At 48.3% G+C, this 22,224-nt stretch overlaps 1 protein-coding gene across 2 annotated transcripts in view; it reads left to right on the top strand.

The window, feature by feature from the left end:
- LOC146829692 (serine protease 23-like) overlaps positions 1 to 22,224 on the top strand; it is a 1,412,546-nt gene that overhangs the window by 661,045 nt on the left and 729,277 nt on the right. For both annotated transcript variants that reach the window (XM_085608396.1, XM_085608399.1), the window contains exon 4: positions 11,989 to 12,043. In XM_085608396.1, the coding sequence (XP_085464522.1) occupies positions 12,010 to 12,043 (34 nt within the window). In that variant the 5' untranslated portion in view covers positions 11,989 to 12,009. The remainder of the gene's footprint in view (positions 1 to 11,988; positions 12,044 to 22,224) is intronic.

The raw sequence follows: 22,224 nt of genomic DNA, 5'->3' as shown, positions 1-22,224 counted from the left end.
AACATTTTAAACTTTACTGTGTCTCTAAATACTGTTGTTGTGGACTGATATGAGAATAATAACGAACAGGTATTTCTGATTCCCACCATTCCTGAGAGTACTCTAAAGTTGCATGTTCTGGGTTGTCTAATCATTGATAGCTTCTATATGGTATGAAGAGTGAATGAGACACTGATGCTGGTCGGATAGGGGTTCTGGGTACTGAGGTGAGTTTTTGGTACACCGCAATTCACTGAGGTCCTGGTTTCCTGCGCATAGTTCTGTGCATGAGCAGAATCCCTGCAACACCACTTCTTTAGAATATGGTTTGGTCTCCCCCTGGAGACCAGTGTATATTTGTCCTAATTACCTGTTTTTAAAAAAGTATTCTTATGTGTATTGTTGATATCTTCGGGCAGGAGATATACCAAGTGATAGTGATTGTGTTGTGTTAATAAATAACCATATTTTTCATAAACACTGTATGGTTCTTTCTCATCTAATCTACACTATTGATTAAATGTGGTAAAACAAGCTGCTTTACACTCCTTCAAGATGAACCTTAAGACTGCTCTCCACAGCTACCCCTTTGAGAGCCTTAAGGTTTTCAAAGACCACTAAGGTTGCCTGGAGTAGTGCAAGGTGTATCACTCCTTTAAGTGTACACCATATACTAAGCCAGCCTTCTACACTATACATGAGGCACAAGTAAGCTGGAAGCCCAGTCTATTGCTTCTAGGAAACAGTGTTGCAAACAGTGCTTAGAGTCCAGAGTGACGGTACGTTTGACCCAATCTATCCTGGGATTATGTAGCTGTAACCATAGTACACCAAGAATGCCTCAGAAGGTAGGCATGTCAATCAGATCAAAGCTGCTCGATTCAGAATGACCATTGTCACAGATTAACACGAGGGGTTCAGTCTGCATAGTGATTAATCCTGATGATAATTCTGTACCGTCTATTGCTCTGACTGGTTCTGATTCTTTCTTCTATATAGAGGGAATACTGTATTTTTTGGCCTTTTGTATATCCATGAAGGTACCAGTTGCCCCAGAATCCAACAAAATGGGAAGGACAGTTCTATTAGTGTTTGTGATCACCATGGTTACTGTAATAGTGAAATGACACGGTGCCCGCAAGACAGAACCCGCTAAATCATAAAACCCTCTACCCTCATAGTGATCTTGTTCCATTCGAATAGGCAGCCCACCATGCTCTATAAAATTTAGTCCTTAGTTAAAGGACCTCTTATACCCCTTATTTGTATAGGTGAGGAGGGGAAATGGACCTAACCTCGTGAAAGTTGCAAAATCCACTGTTTGGTAAAATTCGTCTTGTGTACACTATGTATCGCTGAGCAACATATTTAAGTATTTCAATTACTGAAGCAAAGGAAATTGATGGAGGGAGTGAGCAGCCTCAAGGTGTTGGATGCGAAGCGGATCCTTTCCCCTCTTCTAATTATCGACAAGGAATAAGCATAAATATGTTACTCAATGATACATAGTGTACGAAAGACAAATTTTACCAAACAGTGAATTTTGGAACTTCCACGATTGCCTCATCAAGCCTTTGGCTCATTGAATGAACGTTTTTTAAAGGATTCATATTATACTCTCAACAAATCCATATGAACAGACCAACAAACTCTTTTCTAAATAAGAACGGATATCTCCTATTTTTCTGGTGCCCTGAAGAAGTCCACATGTATGTGGACAAAATGCGACTTTTTTGATACATATTAATGATGCAACAGTAAAGAGAAGAATTGCAACTTCTTCCGGAACATTGGATATATTTGGAGTTAGAACTAGGATTGTAGAACTGGTGCACCTCTGTTTGTTTTATTTACCTGTTTTCACCTATCTTAGGATGGCACTCGTTGGGCAGGGGGTGCTTACAGCGAGTGCACACATTGTTATATTTAAATTGCTTGATCCACTACTTTTATTGTTGGGAGATATTGTTTTTTGTTTGGCATCAAAGTTCGGTCTACTGCCTGTTGCTGCTGTCTCATATATACATTTTTTTTTTGCTTTCTAAATTGGGCTTGGATTTATTCTTTGAGTGTGTGTCTCATTTATTGCCTCTGTGAGTAAAACAAAGGCTTAGCACTACCCTCTGACAAGTCTAACTGCTCGTCCACACTACCACAAATAGGGGATTAGTATTATCTACTTTTGCCTCTGTCAACCTATTGTGGACTCACTGGACTCTCTGCACAGTGTACTTTATTTTTTGTACGCTATATAGAGAGACAGCTTCCTACAGTGGGTAGGTGGAAAGAATTTGGACCAGCGCATTTTAGCCCATTAGCAAGGGAAGACTTTATTGGGATAGCCATTCTCTAGTCTGACATGGCATATCTGAAATTTAGATTAAGGTGCAGAGAGTTACAAGGCAAACATAACAGGCCAAGTCCCGAGTCTCAGGAGGGATCATGGTTAAAAAATTGAAAGGGTTAGTTTTGATACTTAAGGCTTACAGAAGAGGTGGACTGTGTCATTAAGGAACCACCAAATTGTAAAGTCATGGCACTAGGTAAATCTTTTTCCCTGGCAGATTCAGGGCCTTCCAGGACTGTCCTAACCAAGGAAAGTTTTGTGGAACAATTGAGATCTTTTAGATATTATTGCATAAGCATTTGATTGAATTGGTACTGATATCATGGGATTTTGCAGAGTAAATTTGTCCTTCAAGGATCATAGTGCAGATATCAAACTGTATGTGGCCGTTGCAGGGGTCAGTGTACTTGGTTGGAATGATCAATGGAAGTTGAGTATGTTTCTGAATCTACTTAGTAAAGAACAAGGGCTAGCTGTAAGAGGTTCTTAGTAGGGAGTATGGATGGAAAAAATGTTTCCTGAGGTGTTCTCTGATAAGTTGGATAGTTTAAAGGGATTTGTCCACAGTATCATTTAAACAGAAACTAAGGAGTGTTCCTTTCTCTGAATGTGATACATGAGTTCAGACCAAAGAAGACCTCCTTAAAGAGTTAGAGCCGTACAATAAAATCTGAGATTATGTGTTGACCGGAGGTCACTAAACTCTAAAATTCCTGTGAACTGTCACCTTCTCCTTAATAAAATGGAGCTAATAATTACACCAGATAAAGCAACACTTTTTGAAGTTTACCACCAACAGTTTATCACCAACTTGGTTTGTCTCCAGAGTCTCATCCCATTACAGCTATCCTGACCCTCAGGGCTTACCTGTACCAATGTAAAAGGATGCCATTTGGTTTGGCCTCAACAGCTTTCCTGACACCGCAGCCTGTACCTATATAAAAGGATGCCGTTTGGTTTGGCCTCTGTGGCATCGGTCTTTCAGAGGACAATCTATCACATGTTCAAACATCTTGATTCAGATGTAAAATGACATTTTTATTTTCTTTACTGATTACGCAAGAACTGGAGAAGTAGGTATGTACTTTATTTAGCATTGTGCACTCCACAGTAATGGTGACACTTTTCAAACAAAGCCGAAGCATGGGCGGATAGACTGCGTCATTACATACATTCTACCTTAGAAAAATATATGCATGAAGGGAATATAACAACATCATCTTCAGCCTCTACATTAAGCCCCTTGGGATTCTCTGCTTGGACAAGAGCATCAAAATTAAACACTAATCTGGTGACACACAGTTTACATGAAAGTTTCATCTGCTCCCAACATCCATTGCCTGAGGCGCCTCCTACACCCCATTCAGACCTTGATGTCCACTAACTATTTGAAACTCACCCCCACCGAGAGCAAATATGTCTTGTTTTCCATCAACAACAAACAAGAATTAGACCAATCCTGGCTCAATTACATTACCCTGGCTGGCTCCAACCCTCAGCTATTACCCAACATCAAACACCAATTTCACCTTCAACTAACACATTGCTAAGAAGACCAAGACAACATGGTACGAACTCTGTTAATAAAAAATAACACAGTTTCTTCCAGAAGCAGCTTCAGAACTGCTTTCTCACACCTGGATGGTAGAAATGCAGTGCTCCATGGTTTCAGGATGTCACACTAGCTCCCTTGAAAAGCATCTTACACAACACAGCCCGTATTATGAAAGGCCTGAAGAGGTTAAACAATTACTCCACCCTGATTGAACTCCACTGTCAATCTAGCTGTCAAGTTTTCTATGTCCTGTGGCTCTTGCTACACATGCAGCTTTGACTGGAGTTAAAGAAATGGAAATAAAGTAGAAAAAGAAATAGGAACCACGCTATCTCCAAGTACACACCCTGGATCTGCAACAGCACCCAGTATCTACCAGGACCACCCCAACCTACCTTTAATTCAGGAAACAGATGAAAACACACCTCTTCCAAGACAACTACATATTGATGCTGTAGAAAGCCCCCTCCACTCCTAGTACTCTCCTGCCCCCATCCTCCTCACCTAGAAAATGTCCTCTGATGTATTATTTGCCTCTAGCTCTGTGCAGCACTGTGACAGGCTAGGTTTGTGCTTTATAAGTACATCTTGGATGCAGACATAAATCAGAAGCCCTTGTTGGTGTTGGTCGCGAACCACCGGTGGTGTGTGATCTAAATTGTGGCAGATTTACATTTGGCGGCAGAGAGATCTAACTGTGGGCAGGTCATGCCAGTAAAAACACAGTTATACCATGCTGTTTCGCTACTTGATAGAACATATCTGTGTTAACCTCCTTACGAATCTCGCACAAGAACATTAGCATCTGCTTGAAACCCTGCAAGATGTGGTAACTCCTGCTAGAGGCACAATAGTCTAGTCAGACTTCTTCATTCAACGAGCATTCAAACACTGCACGTCTTTTTACTGCAGTGCTTCACTTTGGAAATTGGGTGGAACTGATGCAGGACATGAGAAGCTCAATATAAGTTGGGTGGGCACTAAATGCTTGTTATGCTGATATATATAATAATATGTTATATGTGTTACAACTGAAATGTGTATTCCATGTTTAGTGTTCCAGATTTGCACAGTTTGTCCTTGTGATGTTGCACAACCTGATGTATTGCAGTTGTACAATTGAATGTTTATAGCCTGGACTTGTATCCTGTGGAAATTCTTGTTATTCACTCTGGCATCTCCAACTATTGACTCCCCCTTCTCTCCTTATGTTAAGAAAGCTGAGTTGACCCATTGTAATTGCAACATATGACTATGGGGGTCAAGCACAAATCCATGTTGTGGAAGCATTCGTCCACTGGGACACCAGATGAGGCCTTTCTGCCTTGCTCCATTGCCCGGGAGCCATCGCCGGCGGGGAGGCCCCCCCCCCCCTATCGCACCTTGTCTCTCTTGCCCGGCGCTGTGCCTGGACTGGCGGGGGCGACCCCGACCCTGGCGGCCTCGGAGTTCCCTGCTGAGTGGGCTGAGCCTGTGAACTGGAGCGAGGGACGGCGCTTCAACGGCCCGTGTGCTGGGCATTGAAGGGTGACCATCACGGGTGTGGAATACAGCGCGAGGCCTACGACGAGGTGAGGGCGGCTCAGCCCGGATCCGGCTGGGGGGGGTGCGTGCCGGACGGACTCTGGGCTCTCCCTCGCTGGGGACAGGACGCACCTTCACCCTTCCCTTCTCCTCGATTTCTCCGTCCCTGGCCCGGCGCTGGGAGCTGTTTCGCTTGGCGGGCGGGAGCCGCCTGCCGGTCCACTGCGCACGCCCTCGTGTCCGGCGCTTGCTCCCTGGGCCCACCATGGGCAAAGAAAGAGGCCCCAGACCACCGGCGGCGTCCCACCAGACGAGGATTGACCAGTTCGCAAGCTCTGACCCGCCGGGCGCGGGCGGAGGGGAGGCGCCGGCCCTGAACAAGGACTTGGCCACCATCCTCCAAGCCATTGATGCCTCCCGCACATCCTTGGAGGGGATGGTTGGGGAAGTGAAGGTGGACGTTACGCTCTTGCGGCAGGACCTCCGCAACGCCACGGCCCGCATTACGGAAACGGAATCCCGGATCTCCGCGGCGGAGGACGACATTCGCCAGCTGCAGGACCAGGTCCGGGAGCTCACAACCCACTCCAAAGAACTGCACAGACGGGCAGAAGATGCCGAAAACCGCGCCCGCCGCAACAACCTCCGCCTGGTGGGCTTTCCGGAGGGGGTCGAGTCTGGCCGAGCCGACGACTTCCTAGAAGCATGGTTTAAGTCTTGGATGCCGGCGGCCGGTCTGTCAACTTGGTTTGTGGTGGAGAGGGCGCACCGGTCGCTCGCGGCCAAACCTCCTGTGGGAGCCCCCCCGCGCCCCTTTATTCTTAGGATCCTCAACTTTAGGGACAGAGACGCTATCCTGCGGGAGGCGCGGGTGAGCGGCCCTTTGACTTTTAACAACCACACCATTATGATCGTCCCAGACTACACCCGGGAGGTCCAGGAACAGCGCCGCTCCTACACGGAGGTAAAGCAAAAGCTGCGCTCCCTGGGCCTCCTATACAAGCTCCAATTCCCGGCCCGCCTGCGCGTCGTTTTCCAGGGCAAGACACTGTTCTTTGACGCTCCCAGGGCAGCTTGGACCTGGCTCACCGAGGAGAGACCTCTGCGCCAACGCGGAGGGGTGTCGCCCACTACTGTGCCCCGGGGCCACGACGCAGCTGGGTCCCAACGACCACGGCGCAGGAAGCGCACGCACTCCCGGCAGCGCCGAGGCGCGGCGGTAGCCCGGACCCGGTCTGCGAGCATCTCTGGAAGAAAAGTGCGAGACTCCTCTGCCTCGTCTGGAACATCATCTCATGCGGCTGGGGGGTCCCGGCGCTGCCTGTCACCTCGGCCGGGTGGGTCTCTAACCCCCTCAACGTGCAAATTGACCTGTCAGACTTCTCCCGCAGCCCTGCTATATGACTTAATGTTTGTTTCCCGCATCCACAGGGAGAGGCGACGACCCTGCCCGATAGCGGGGGTGGGGGGCTCTACAGTCTCTCACGCTTTCCCGTAGTAACCTAGGACGAATCACTGGAATCCGTGCTTCAGGAGGGGTCCACCACGCTCTTTACACCCGAGCGCTCAAGCTTGGGGTCCTGTAATTGTTGGTTCAGTTAGGGCGACAGATGCTTCCGTTCTTGAAGTGTAGGGTGGGGGGTGGGGGGTCGGGGTTGGGTACTCGTTGGTTTTTCCTCCTTGGGGGAATGCTTTGTTTGGTTTGGGTTTGTTCTCCATTGAGCCTCTTATGCAGCACCACGGCTTGCGTGTCACCACACTATCCCATGCAGTCGCTCACACGCGCTCTGCCGCCGCTCGCTTTCCTGCGCCGTCCGCTGGCCTCCCCTAGCGTGGGACCCGTAGTCCCGACGTCCCCTGGCCGCTTCCCTCCCGGCGCACTCCGTTCCCGTCGCTACCATGGATGACATAGCTTCCAAGGCCCGGGTGCGCATCCTGTCCTGGAACGTGAACGGCTTACTGGACCGGCTCAAGCGCACCGCCGTCCTTAAATATGCCCAGCGCGCGGAGGCAGATGTGCTCATGCTTTAGGAAACCCACCTGTTTGGCGAGAAATGTCCCTTTCTGGCGCGCTATGGGTATGACCGGGTGTGGCACTCCGGGTTCTCGCGCGGATTGCGGGGGGTCGCCGTCCTGCTGCGCCGCTCCCTCCCTTTTGTGTTTACCCGTGTGATCCACGACCCCCTTGGCATGGGGATTGCCGTTTGCGGCACGCTTGAGGGTCGGCCGCTCAGTCTCATATCACTCTACGCGCCGCCTTCCGGGCTGTCTCAGGCTTTATCTCAGGCCGCATCTTTGCTGGCAACTCTCCCGCCGGGCACTATTGTTCTTGGGGGAGATTTCAATGCCGTCTCGGCCCCGCAACTCGACTCCTCGGGTCCGGTATCGGTGCCCCGCGGGCGAAGCAGCTGGCGGGCTGGGCGGAGGCCCAGGGCTTGTGCGATGCATGGCGGACCTGGCACCCGCACGCACGGCAGTACACTCATACTTCGTCCGCCCACCACACCCATGCACGCATTGATGCGCTCTTTGTCCCCCCCGCCGTTGTGTAGGCATCCAAGATATCCGCATCCTCCCCAGGGGGATATCTGAATATCTGATCACTCTCCGGTCCTCCTGGGTCTGGGCCCCCCGCCCCGTGTGGCCCGCCAGATGTGGTGCTTTAACGCCTGGTTCCTCCAGGATAAGACGCTCCGTGGGGAGGTGGGGTCTGCATTGGCGCATTATTTCGGTGACAACGACGGGTCGGTTTCCTCGGCGGGCACCCTTTGGGAGGCCTGTAAGGCCATCATTAGGGGGGCTGCCAAAACACGTGGTACGGCATCGTCAGAAGCAACTCCAGCGGCTCACCGCCTGTGAGGCCTGCACGCTGCGACTGGAGCAATCTCTCTCTGAGTCCGGTGATCTGGACGGGACCCGGCAACTGCGACTTTTGCGTGAGGAGATTCGGCAACGGTCGCTTGATGCGGCTAAGCTCCTCTGGCAATCCTCGCTGGCGAGGGTATACGGGTGGGGCGATAAGAATGGTGCGCTGCTGCATCGGCTGGCTACTTACCCCAGGGCATCGCGCATCATCCCGGCGGTAGCCGACTCTGACGGCGTGCTCCAATCTTCCTCCGTGGCAATAGCGGAAGCTTTCGCTCAGTATTATTCGCAGCTCTATCGGGCCCGGGCGTCGGACCTTTCCCTGGCTTCTCTGCTCGCCACTAGTAACCTGCGGCTTCCCCAACTTCGGTCGGACGACTGGGAGAGTCTGGAGGTGCCCATTTCTCCTGAGGAGATTGGGGACGCGATAGGGCGCACGTCCGCGGTAAAGACCCCGGGACCGGACGGCTTCCCCCAGGACTTTTATGCCACCTATAGGGAGCACCTGGTCCCGCGGTTGGGTGCCCTCTATGCTGAAGCGGTCACCAAAGGCTCCTTCCCTCCGGAAGCCGACATAGCCACGATTGTGGTTCTCCCCAAGTCTACGCCGCCTCCTTGTGATAGGTCGGCCTACCGGCCGATCTCTCTTATTAACACTGATATCAAGCTTTACGCAGTGGTCCTGGCCCAGAGGCTCCGGCCCTTTTTGTCGTCCTTGGTGCATCCGGACCAATGCGGCTTCATGCCGGACCGGGGCACTCGCCACTGCCTTCGTCGCCTTCCGTGGCCTTGGCTCACCGCTATCGCATATCTCCATATCTCACCCTCCTGCTTGCCGATTTCGAGAAAGCTTTCGACTCGGTTGGGTGGCCCTACTTGTTTGATGTCCTGACCCACATGGGTTTCGGCCCCAAGTTTGTTGGTATGGTACGGGTCCTTTACGCGCACCCCCGCGCCAGAGTGTTGGTTAATGGGGCACTGTCGAGACCGTTTCGGATCGGCCAGGGAACGCGGCAGGGGTGTCCGCTATCGCCCTTCCTCTTTGCGCTTGCGATGGAGCCCCTTGCTGTCCTGATCCGAACGGATCCTCTCCTTTGGGGCTGGGAATGGCCGGGCCTCGAGCCGGACAGAATAGCCCTCTACGCGGATGACGTCCTGTTGTACCTTAGCGATCCGGCGCGCTCGGGACCGCGCGCACTCCATATCTTGGGCCGCTTTGGCCGCGCGTCTGGCCTCTACTTAAACCCGCGAAAATCGGTCCTTGTGCCTCTGCACCCCTCCCGGGAGTGTTTTGACTGGCAGGACACTATTCCCCTCCGCCGGTTGTCCTTCAGGTACCTGGGCATCTGGGTCTCTCTTCTCCCGGAATTGAGCTGGGCTCTTAATGTGACCCCCCTGGTCAAGAAAGCCAAGGTAGATCTGGCGCGATGGCAATCACTCCCGCTCAATCCGCTGGGGAGGGTGGCGCTATACAAAATGATGATTCTCCCCCGGTTCCTTTATGTATTGCAAAATACCCCCGTGTCCTTCCCACGGCCTTGGTTTCGCGAGCTGGATGGGTTGGCGACCAGATTTCTCTGGGGTGGTGGGAGACCGCGGTTGGCCCTGTCGGTATGTCGCCTGCCCACCTTTGATGGAGGGCTAGGCATGACCAATCTTTACCTTTACTACCTGGGAGTACTGGAGTGGACTGGTGTGCGGCACAGGAACGGACTCTCTACCAGGCAAGGGGCTGACTTAAGAAGTACCGTCGGGTCTGGGGGAAATGGTTGGGCAATGTATTGTGAACATGCTGTTTGGGGGGGAGGGGGCGGGGGGAGAGTTTCGGGGGGGAGCGGGGGGGTGGAGTGGTTCCGTGCTGTGCGGTTGTAAGCTGGTGGTTCGACAGGCTCAATGTTTTTCTGTTGTGTCACTTAAAACAATAAAAACTTGTTTATCAATAAATAAAGAATTATCTTGAAATTACATTTTTTTATGTCTGAGTCTTGGTATGCTGAACTGTGGCAGGCCAGCGCCGCTGCTGCAGGCTGACATGTTAAGAGGTAGAGTACTGGTAGGGTACGAACCATGTGCAGTGCCAGTAAGTGAATCGGCAGCAGCGGAATGATGTGCAGTGCTAGGAAGTGGATTGGCAGTGCCTCTGCTGCTTTTTTTAAGGTGGACCGCAAAAGATCCAGCGTCAAGCAGCAGCTGCCAAATGCATTCTAAGCACTTCCTGCTGTTGGGCTAAAGCTTCTCCCCTCCGACTGCCTAAAGGCACTTCTGGAATGTTGGAATGCCGTAATCAAAGTAACAGTTTCATTACAAAACACACCTTATAAGTGTTTAGCCATGCAACAGTTGCATAACTAAATACTTATAAGGTCCCAAAAGCGAGACCTACTGGCTATGCCTCGCGGCCGTGCGGCTGCGAAAGTGAAAGTGATCGAGATCGCGATCAAACATCAAAGCGGCTGTGCGGCAGCAAAAGTGAAAGTAATCGCGGGCAAGCGCGGCGCACGTGCCCGCGCACATGCACTGTAGCTCTAGGCTGGCCTGGTAACACTTTTTGGAGCCCTCTCAAAAAGTCTCGCCAGTCCATCGCATGCGCTGGGTCAGGCGAGACCTAAAAAGCACAATAGAATTAAAATACAAATATTTTCCTGAAAAATCGAGGAATGTTATTTTAGGGATTTTGATGGCTTTTAAATTGGGGAGGGCTATTCAAATTGAAGTTCAAGCGTTCAAGTTTTTGTTGACCATGAAGCCAATCACAGATCGCTGGAGTAGATGTATCAGTCTGCTGAGGACAGACCTAACTCAACTGCTATTTTCAGCTTTTGTTGAGTGTTGAGGTTTTTGATTGTATGTGGAATATTTTTGATTTTGGTGTGTGTTGTATGTGATCTTCAAAGAAGAGGTTCTTGTTAGTTAGGAATCTCATGGGTTTTGCTTAGGTGGCTGTTTTGTGCATGATATCATGATCTTTTATGGCTGTTATCCATCTATGTGGCACGTTTGTTCTGATTAGAGGAGTTAAATTTGAGGTGTCTGTTTCATCCGTTGTTAGAAGTTGTTGTGTTTTTCCGTTGATGACAAAGTTGTTGCGATCTGCCATACTGTTTCTCCTTTTGTTATGCGGGTATTCAAGAGAAGAAATTCGTTGACTTAACTGAACAATATAAGACACACATATGATTAACCAAATATTTTGACCTGTATGTTAAGCAGGACATGATTTGTAATAACTATATTCATTTTCTTTTTTATTGGTTTTCATACGCAAATTCAGAGCATTGTTCTATTCTATTAATGGCATTATTTGATTGGCATCTGATCTGCGCTAAGCATTCTTTACATAAGTACTATTTGCTTTTTTAATCATTAAGTGATATGAGTCAAAATGTTTCTCCATTGTTGAACTTACCTTTTACTGATAACTGATTTGCACATGATGTCCTTTCTAAATAAGTATTGTTTGTGCTGAGTGTAATATTTTATCTCGTTAATGGATTATATAAATCCGAATAAAGATTATTTTGACTTTGACAAATTTGCGTGGAGGAATTAAAAAAGATTTCCACCAGTCACACAGCAGGAAAATGTATTATCCTCCATGTATCCCTTGCTAAATAGACACTGCCACAAATATATACAGGACATACGAATATATAGCCATCTCCTGCATGCATATTTAACTTTTGTTCACCTAATTAAAATAAACTTTTTTGTTTTTCAGGAATACCAAAGAAGGTCGAAAATGGAAAGAATATCCAGTTTTACAGAAATCACAGGTAGTACTCAAACTATTGGTTAGCGAGATGTAGACACATTATTTTACACCAGTCAGCAGGGAATTGAACAATACAGCATGACAAAATGTTCCCTTTTATGTTTTGGGACATACGAAGCCAAGAAGGAACAGCCCACTTCCTCTGAGAGAAACAGAGGAGATCATGCTCAGGAAACATGTAAGCATATGCAGTCCCCTCCCTCAATTGTCCTGTATGGAGTCCCCCAAGGCTCAATCCCAGCACCCAGCTTTTCTTTGTAATTACTATTTGTTGTTTGCAGTTATAGTATCGACGTGTTAAGAGTGCAAGACATCTAACCAGACAGTATTTGTACAAGACATAACATTTTTATAAATTATAACACAAATGACAAAAAGGATAAAAACTCCGACTTCCCTCTTATCCGCGCAGCTCTCCAATGGAATGGTGATATGGCTTTATTTATCATGTCTAGGTTGAGGGGCAAGCTTCTTCAGTTCTTCCAGACACCTAACTACTGTATTTTTTTTAAAACGTATTTTATTGCGTTTTCATATTAACACAAAATAAGATAAATCAGTATTTTGTGTCTCAATGAATGCAATGCTTAAGAGTTCCAGCAAATACTTCACACTCATCAATGGAAGTATGCAAAGGGAGCCTGACGGATAGACAGTTCTCGCAAACATGCTGCCGTGCCTTTGGCCATCATTCTTCACATCAATGTGGTACAGTTATCCAACCCCCAGTGAGTCGCCGCCACCCCCCACCATCTCATCTCACATCGACTGCACTATGGGCCCCATTTCTTTTCTAATTTCCGAGTGCATCCTAGGGCCTTGTATACCTACTCCTCGGATCTCAAACACCAGTCCATGTTGATAGGCACAACCTGCACTAGTGTCCCAAGTCCCTTCTGTACTCTTCCAAAAGCCTGTCCATGTTTTTGCCAAAAAATAGTGTAGTCATTCATAAATGTAGATCCGTAGGTATGTGTAACAAGTGTGTTGCGTTATGTGTAACAAGTGTGTTCCCAGTATATGGGGCATGACTAATCGGTTGTGGGCTTCCAGTCAGCCAGTGGAAACACCACAGATGTATTCCAATTGATATGGACCACCGCATAGGTGCCAAATATTCTCAAAACTTTTTAGGGTCCTTGGGGTGGTCCAGGTTGGGTCAGCCAAATTAAGAAAAATGTCTTTGGCATAGAGTGAGACGACATCCTTCCAGTCTGTATCCCATCCTAAACCGCAGACCACTGTGTCTCCATGTATCCACCTCGCCAGTAGCTCAAGTGCCACAACAAAGATCAGAGAGGACAGTGGACACCTCTGTCTTAGACCCCCACCTAAGCTGATTTAGTTGAGGTTGTACCATTGATTCTGACATGTGTTACTGTATCTTTGTACAGTACTTTGACCTACTTCAGGATCGAGGGATTGAAACCCATTTTGCTCAAGACCATCATCAATATGGCTGATCTAATGAATCAAACACCTTTTTGGCATCTAAGGCCAACAGTATTGCTGGTTCCTGTATATGCTCCTTGTGTGCTAGGAATCCAAAGAAGCAACGGAGATAGTGTCTGTTAGACCTATAGGGCAAGAAGCCTGATTGGTTGGGACCACGAGGGAATCAAGAATTTGTAACATCCGGTTTGGCAGCATCTTCCCTAACTCTTTTATCTCTATGTTAAGAAGTAATATCGGCCGGAACGAGGCACAATCCTGTGGTGGTTTCCCTTTCTTGTGAATGAGCACTATGGTGGCCTGGCGGAGATCCCGCGATAAGATACCTCTTTCTTTGACCTCACTAAATATATGCTTAAGGGGCTGGACTATATGTGAGCTTGCGCATTTAAAAAATTCAAAGGGAAGCCCATTTGGGCATGGGGACTTTCTGTTGTTCATCTGGGACAGGGCCTCTGTGATGTCGGTGGCCCTAATATCCGCCTCCAGGGAGTTTGGGCATCGTCCCCGAGAACCTGGACTGGAATGTCTCAGATGAAGCGTAGGGTTGGCTGACCTCTAGACTAGGACCCTGTCCTCTCTACCGACTCTACATATCCACATTTGCCTTTCCTCACAGCATACCAGCTGTGCCAACAGTTTACCTGCCTTGTTTCCACCTTGTATTCCCCTCTATCAATTCCTAGGGTATCACCATCCATCCCACCTGTACTTTGCTGACAGTTGTCTGAAGGGTTGTGACCATCGGGGGAATGATCTGATATGCCTCTCAGTAAATAATGTATGTCCTGAAAATGGCCCACTTGTTCCCGTAGGAACAAGAGGTAGTCCAGGCTGTGTCTCTGGGTGGTCCGATCTTCATGAATCCACCATCCCCATTGCCTCTATTAAGGCACTGTCTTAGGTGGTCCACGCGACCGAGTCACCCTGTCTAGATTGCTCTGCGCCATCAGGTTGAGATATCCTCCCAATATTAAGAGGGCTTTTGGGATTTTCAATATCCAGTCCCACAGCCTTTCCAGCCTATCACCTGTAAACCCAGTGGGAAGTACCACAAGGCAGCCGTCGTGTCCATGCCGTGGCACCCATCAGGTGCTTCCCACACTCTAGTGACCTGCAAGGGAATGGACCTACGGACCAGAATACCCGTGCCTTTAGAGACTGCAGAGAGCCCAGCGTGGGCCAACAATCGATATCGACCACACCGCCTGGTCCCTTCTGGGCACCACTGTCGACCTTTGGTGTTTCTTACGTTTTGCCTCTGGCCCTGCTACCCCATTGGGTAGTTCCTCCCGTGGAATTGAGGAGTTGAGTGCCCCCATGCCTCCAGCCACTCCCACGCCACAGGTGTCTATGTGAAGAAGTGCGAGCCAACCCGATCGATGATGCACAGTTTTGCAGGGAAAAATAAGGCATATTTCAAATTCAGTTGCCTCAGGTGTTTTTTGACTGCCATTAATATTTCTCATTGTCATAGGGAACTTGGTGGTATATTCCAGGTAGATGTTTTCTGATCCTCCCTCCAGTTGCCAAGGGCCATGTGCATGCTCTACCTGTAGGATTTAACCCCTATCTAGAAAGTTAAGTAGTCTGGCCAATATGACTTTTCGCGGTGCCTCTGTGGGCCCGTTCCACTGTGAACAGATTGAAGGTCTGTCCTCTTAGGACCATTAATACCAACCAGTCGTCGAGGAATATTTCTATGCTCAGTCCCTCGGCTCTTTCAGGAACCCCCACCAACACTTGTTGCTCCAGAGCATCCTTTCCCGTTGTCCAGTTTGTCAGTCAGGAAGCGGCCTTCCTTCTGTAGAGCAAGTAGTCTGTCATTTCCTTCAGTGACTGTGGGTTTCAGCAGGGCCATAGTGAAGAACCAAGACCTTAGGGGCCTGGCGGCACAGGGTACGCCTTAATCTCCTGAGTTCACTTGCTTTGTCAAACAGAGACACGGGACACTCCGTTAGGCGTAGAAGATAAGGTTTATTAGCTGCAGCTAAGTACAGTTGTCCCAGAAGTACACTCGGTATGTTCTCAGGAGACTGCCACTTTACTTCGTGGCGCACAATCTTTTATAACATACAGATTCACAAAGAACACTCCCAATGCATACAGGGTCAACCAATGAGAAGAATGTGAAAACAAGATATTAAGTAACTCAAATAAGCCCCTCTCCCAACTGTGTTTGTCACCCTTCCCCCCAAGTTAATCAGTGGTAGTGTTTATAAGTTGACTTGCAGGTGGCAGGACACATTTGTATGGCCTAGAGGACAGTTGTGAAATGAGAGAATACGAGTAAAGAATAGCGAAGGTCAGAGGATAAGATAAAGTAAGGAAAGAATGGTGCGAACCAACAGATAGTTGAAACAGGGATCAGTCAGACCAGACGAGGATTAGTGGAGTCGGCCGGACCCTGACACCAGCTATAAACAGAGGCAGGAGGTTATTTGACACGTTGCAGTAGGGTGAGGAAAAACAACTTTTCGTTCACCGTGCCGCCTGAGTGAGGGCAACACAAAATGCCAGAAAGACACAAAATGGTGGCTAAATACGAACAAGATCGGAAACTGAATTACCTCAATAGTGGATTCCATTTCGGCAACCACCTCTGCCAATTTCGTGTGGTCTGCCCTGAGAATACCCACCTCCTGAGCCACAGTATCAATTTTGCGTTCCAACTATGGTGCCGATTCGGATCCTGGAAAAATTTCCCCCGTCCGAATTGAATCTGGACTTTTTTCCGTCCGAATCGTACAAGTAGCGTACAAACTGCCAAGTACGATTCGCATGGGAAAAACTCCATACGAATCACATCGGGGAAATTTCCCCACACGTCCTCGGGTCGGGAAAAGTGTCCGACACGTCCCCGGACGATTTTCCGTACGAATCGTAAAACTGAAGTCCGAGCGCGCAAGTACGATCCGTCCCGTGCGTCCGATTGTACAACCGTATGGAAAAAACACCGTACGGAGCGAACTTCTATAGCAACCATGGAGACATGTGCCCGCATACGCGCCGTCCCCCCCAGCCCCTGTATGTACGCGCCGTCCCCCCACCCGTGTATGTACGAGACGTACCCCCACCCGTGAATGTACACCCGTGTATGTACACCCGTGTATGTACACCCGTGTATGTACGAGACGTACCCCCACCTGTGAATGTACACCCGTGTATGTACACCCGTGTATGTACGAGACGTACCCCCACCCGTGTATGTACACCCGTGTATGTACACCCGTGTATGTACGAGACGTACCCCCACCTGTGAATGTACACCCGTGTATGTACACCCGTGTATGTACACCCGTGTATGTACGAGACGTACCCCCACCCGTGAATGTACACCCGTGTATGTACACCTGTGTATGTACAAGACGTACCCCCACCCGTGAGTGTACACCCGTGTATGTACACCCGTGTATGTACGAGACGTACCCCCACCCGTGAATGTACACCCGTGTATGTACACCCGTGTATGTACAAGACGTACCCCTACCCGTGAATGTACACCCGTGTATGTACACCCGTGTATGTACGAGACATACCCCCACCCGTGTATGTACGGGACGTACCCCCACCGGCGTATGTACGGTGCGGACCCCCACCCGTGTATGTACGGAGCGTACCCCCACCCGTGTATGTACGGTGCGGGCCCCCAGCGCACCACCTCCGGGCTCCGGCCTCCCATAGGGCCAGCCCTAGGTGATAAAGACAGCTGACCCAAGGCGGGTCACCATGGCCCCCCCAGGTGGGGCACGAACATTCCCAGCCACCGCCTCCGTATCTTGTGCCCCAAGCCTCCACTGGGGTGTGGGTGCCTCCCTGCACCGGGGTGTAGAGTGCTACCGAGCCTCTACTATACAGTGTTACACCCATGCAACTGGAGGGCCGGGCGTGGCCCGAAAGATGAGTGAATGCTCGTAGTTCACTCAGCAACCTCCTGTAATACTCTATGTGTCAATGTCTTCATTATCCCAAAGTGCGGCCTATATCAGAAGGTGACCGAGGTCCCTACACTGGCGACAAATCTGGTCTGTACCCAAAGTCTGCAGAAACACTGCCACACCGCGGCCCTATGCAGTGCTCCACATCTGGAGTAGCGTGATTATCAGTGCTGCGTGAAGCCATGCCGGCTCCTGATAAGTTGGTGGCCTGCTTCCCTACCTCTGCTCCAGCGCTTGACGTCTCCTGCTGCGAGGAGTATATAACCGCAAGGAATGTTTCAGAAATCCAGGGCCTACATTGTGTGTAGCCTTATTAGCTATACACAGAGCTTTAGATTTTATTCGGCTTCTGTTTGGCAGCCAATGCAATTGCCTTATTACTTTAGTTACTGAGTTAAACTTAGGAGTCCCAGAGAGAATCCTCGCAGCTGCATTCTGCACCATTTGAAGCTTATTGAGATTTTTTTTCCTGAGTATTCATCACTAGACTATTCCACTAGCCCAATTTAGACAGGACTAAAGCAGCGACTATTGTCTTTCTTGCTTTCGCTGGAATAAATGGAAAAAAGTTTTTTTTAGCATTCCTAGCAGATAAAAACAGGAAGAGACCAAAGAATTGACTTGGGGTTTGTAGTTCAGCTTGTCATCTATTATAATACCCAGGTTTTTTGCCTTAGCCACTGGAATGGGCATAGATCCCAGTTCTTCCGGCCACCAGCTAGAGGACCAGACAGGGAGTAGGTTTCCAAACACAATCACCTCAGTTTTAGTAGGGTTCAATTTGAGGCAGTGTCTAGACATCCATGAGCTCATTGCTAGCATATCATCATAAAAAGAGGGCGATACGTCTGACCAATTTTTAGAGACGGACAGGGCTATTTGGGTATCATCGGCATAGGAGGTTAACACCAGGTCAAAGGATCTGACTACATGCGCCAGCTTTGTGACATAAATATTGAACACTGTCGGGCTGATAGGTGAACCTTGTGTAACCCCATAGGGTAAAGAAAAGTGGCTGATTCATAATTGCCTAAAGCTACTGATTGTGCGCGCTCAGTCAGAAAAGATATCAACAGGGATTTAGCCCTCTTCTTGATACCCAGGGTGGTGATACGGTTGATCAGCATCCCTTGATCAACCATATCAAAGGCCGCTGATAAATCCAACAAAATAGGTGCTGCCGCTCCCCCTAAATTGAGCATGCCCCTTATCTCCTCAGTGGCTTTGATCAGGGCTGTCTCAGTGCTGTGGCCGGATCTGAAACCGAATTGTGTTTTAGCCAGCAGCTGGTTATCTTGAATATACTGTGTGAGCTGACTGTTCATCACTTTTTCAACAAGTTTAGCAAGCAGAAGACGTGAGATGGGTCGGTAGTTATTGGGATCAGTTGCATCTAAGTTTGGTTTCTTCAACAGCAGAAGATTAGAGGCCTTCTTCCACTGAGTCGAAAAGACTCCTGAAACAAATATAGTATTAAAAATGGCTGCCATGTTTGTGCCTATTAGGTCCGGGCTAAGTTTCAGTACCAACGGTGGGCAAGGGTCAGACTGTGAACCAGATTTAGCTCTGCTCTCCATAGAGATTATTTGTTCAGTGGTGACTGGAGAGAATTCCGTGAAAGCACATGACTCAGACCGTTTCTTGCCGAGTCAAATAGAGTCTTGACGAAGGAGGAAGCCACAAACTTAGAGTAAATTTGAATTACTTTTGCCTAGAAACCCTAGGCTAGAGGGTCACAGAAAGCTTGAGTGGCAATGTTAGAGTGATTTTCTGGTGGTGCCGCAAGTTTAGACACCACCTGAAACAGTTGTTTAGTGGAATCCTGTGCGGATTCTATTTCCTGTGTGAAATAATTACTTTTTTCCTTTTTTAGGAGACGCTTATATTCAGCCCGAGCCTTTTTGTAGCACATTTTCTCTTGAGGGTCATAGTGCAGTCGCCATCGTCTTTCCTGTCTCCTGCATTGCTGTTTTTCGAGCCTAAGAGCTGTGGAAAACCATGGGGCAGATGAATTATTTGTGTTTTTTAGATACTTTCTTGATGGGACTATTTTGGAAAAGGTGGCTTGAAGCCAATCTGTGTAACTCTGGGAGGCCAACTCTGCGTCTGGAGAAAACTCTGGTTGCGTATTAGTTAGCTGTTGCGTGAGGAGAGAATTGTCCACATTTTTCCAGGATCGAAGCTGCTTGGAAGGCCATGGTCTAGGAAAAGAAGGTCGTTCCAGCATATTTAACTCAAATGGTATGGTGTGATGGTCAGACCAAACTAGGGGAAGAACTTCCTTTAAAGTGATCTGCTCATTGTTTGTTAAAAAACCGTCTAGGCTGTGTCCCGCTGAGTAAGTGGGTGAGTTGATTTTCTGTGTAAGTCCTAATGATCCAAATGTATCCAGAAGAGTTACTGTATCCTTATGAGCAGTGAGATCTAAGTGGAAGTTAAAATCACCTAATACGGTGAAACTACTTTCACAGGCTGTGGCCTCTAAGGTGTCACCCTAGTCATCGCCGCTAAACCCAAATATCGTGTGCTATCAGACATGAGGCTACCAAACAAGACAATTCACCATGAGCGACACATCACCCCTACTATTGATGAAATAGTGGCAGACCTCAACAGGGCCTTTTGATTCTCAAAGATAGACCTAAATGCCGGCTACCGATAGCTGGAGCCGGATGAAGCGTGTAGGTTCATTACCACCTTCTCAACCCACATTGGACTCCGCATGTGCCTACACTCAGCTTTGGGATCTCATCCGCAGCAGAGGTCTTTCAGCACGTCATCAGAGAAACACTGTCAGGGCTCATGTGCTTGATCAACGTGATTACTCAGACACATTGGAAGACCACCAAAAGAGACTGAGAGCCACCCTACAGAGACTATCCGATAACGGGCTTACCCTCCACAGAAAGAATGCTTCTTTTACACCAGCTCAGTTGAATTCATTGGCTATTCATTTTCCAGCGAAGACCTCCAAGTTCACCTGAAGAAGTTGGATGCCATCAGCACAGAGGCAATCTCACAGAATGCGTCTGAAGTCAGAAGCTTCCTCAGCATGGCAAACTACTGTGGGCAGTTCATCTCCAATCTGGCACCCTATAAGAACTGCTTTGTGCCCAGACCAATCACGATCAGCTCTGGGACATCTGGGCGTTAGAGGCCTTCAAGAAGGTGAAACAGGAGCTCCTAGATGACGGGACAATGGCCTATTTTGACCCCGGCGCAAGACAGATCTAGTTGTGGACGCCAGCCCTGTGGGCCTAGGCGCAGTCCTGCTGCAAGAAAAAGAAGAAGGATTCTGGCTCCCCTTTGCATATGCAAGCAGGGCACTCACCGAAACTGAGAGGCTATGCCCAGATTGTGGACTCCCCAAATACAGCTTGGCACCACTAAAAGCGTCCCTCAATGCAGCAGCTAGACTACTCACTGGTTCAAAAAGAAACAAACACATCTCGCCAGCCCTCAGATCGCTAAACTGGCTGCCATACGAGGCCAGAATACAGCTAAAGATATGATAAAATTGTGGTCCACAGAGAAAGGGACCTTCCCCTATGCCATAAGGGCCGAGAGGTAAACCTCTTGTGGGAGTACGTCCTTGCGTGTTCTAACACGATTTCACACAAAGTATCCCACGGTCTGGTGAACAAAGTTCACAGGTTCTTAATACTAACCTTAGTGATTCAGATATGGGAAGACCCTATTTGAAGCAGTCAGATGTTACCCACTAGGGAGTGGGGAAGGAGGCAAGTCCTTTTGTTTTTATTACCCTCACACACCCTAGTGGTGTCATGCTTCATCATCGGGTCACCCTGACGCCTACAAGTCAGGGTGGGCTCGACCGTGTTCCAGGGAACTCTTAGTGAGATGTAGCCAGGGGGAGTTAAAGATTCAAATCCCACAGACAGATCCGGGTTTCCCTTTATTGGTGGATCTGTGAGGGATATTAAAATACAAAATAGGGGGCACGTGGATTTTTATGGTCCTATGACCCTAATGCCAACATGTTTCAGTCCAACAACGGCCAATTGGTCCAGGACTTTCTTCAGGGCGAGAAGATAAATCTCCTCCCTGGGTGTAGAAGGAAGGGGAAACCCTATCCTATTTTAAACTTAAGGGCAGATAGCTGCTCCTTAAAATGAGACAAGAGATAATTTTATCTTTGTTTGATTCCTTTACTCCATCTACAAGTAACAGAAAATAGGCGATCATAACGTAACACTTTTGGCATGAACTCCATGCTTCCCATATGTGATGTGCACAAATAACACCCATGCTTATTGTGGTGTCCTTGTTGGTACAAGATATGACTCTGTACGCGTTAGTCTAGTTAATAGGATTTAATTGTAGGTACAACGAGCCACTGCTCCACACACTATCACGGAGAAGCTCCAACTGCCATAGTATGGAACCTAACATAGCATCATTGATGACAACACATTAGAATTGTATGAGCGCGCTTAACAAGCATAGTTAAGCACAACATATTACCTCTTTTTGTAACAACAAAATAAATACACAAACAATGAAATAAAACAAAAATACACAAACAGTTGCGAAGTAAAAAACACATATGCATCAACTCAGTTAGCATAACAGCACCATAAAAAGTCTCAGTACCAGAACACAAATAAAATGATTAACGCAGCTTTCACGGAAGACGTCTAACACGCAACGACCTCCTCATTTCTTGACCAGACACACTTGTCCCCGGAACAATTTTGGAGAAAGCATTAGAACATCCAGTGGAAGTAGATGATTCCACAGGTTTGTTTGATACAGCTTGCACTTTGACAAC

The sequence above is a fragment of the Triturus cristatus genome, chromosome 5_2 (genome assembly GCF_964204655.1).
Source record: "Triturus cristatus chromosome 5_2, aTriCri1.1, whole genome shotgun sequence".
Lineage (NCBI taxonomy): Eukaryota > Metazoa > Chordata > Amphibia > Caudata > Salamandridae > Triturus > Triturus cristatus.
Note: the sequence above shows the minus strand (reverse complement) of the source record. Positions and strands in the feature narration are given on the sequence as shown.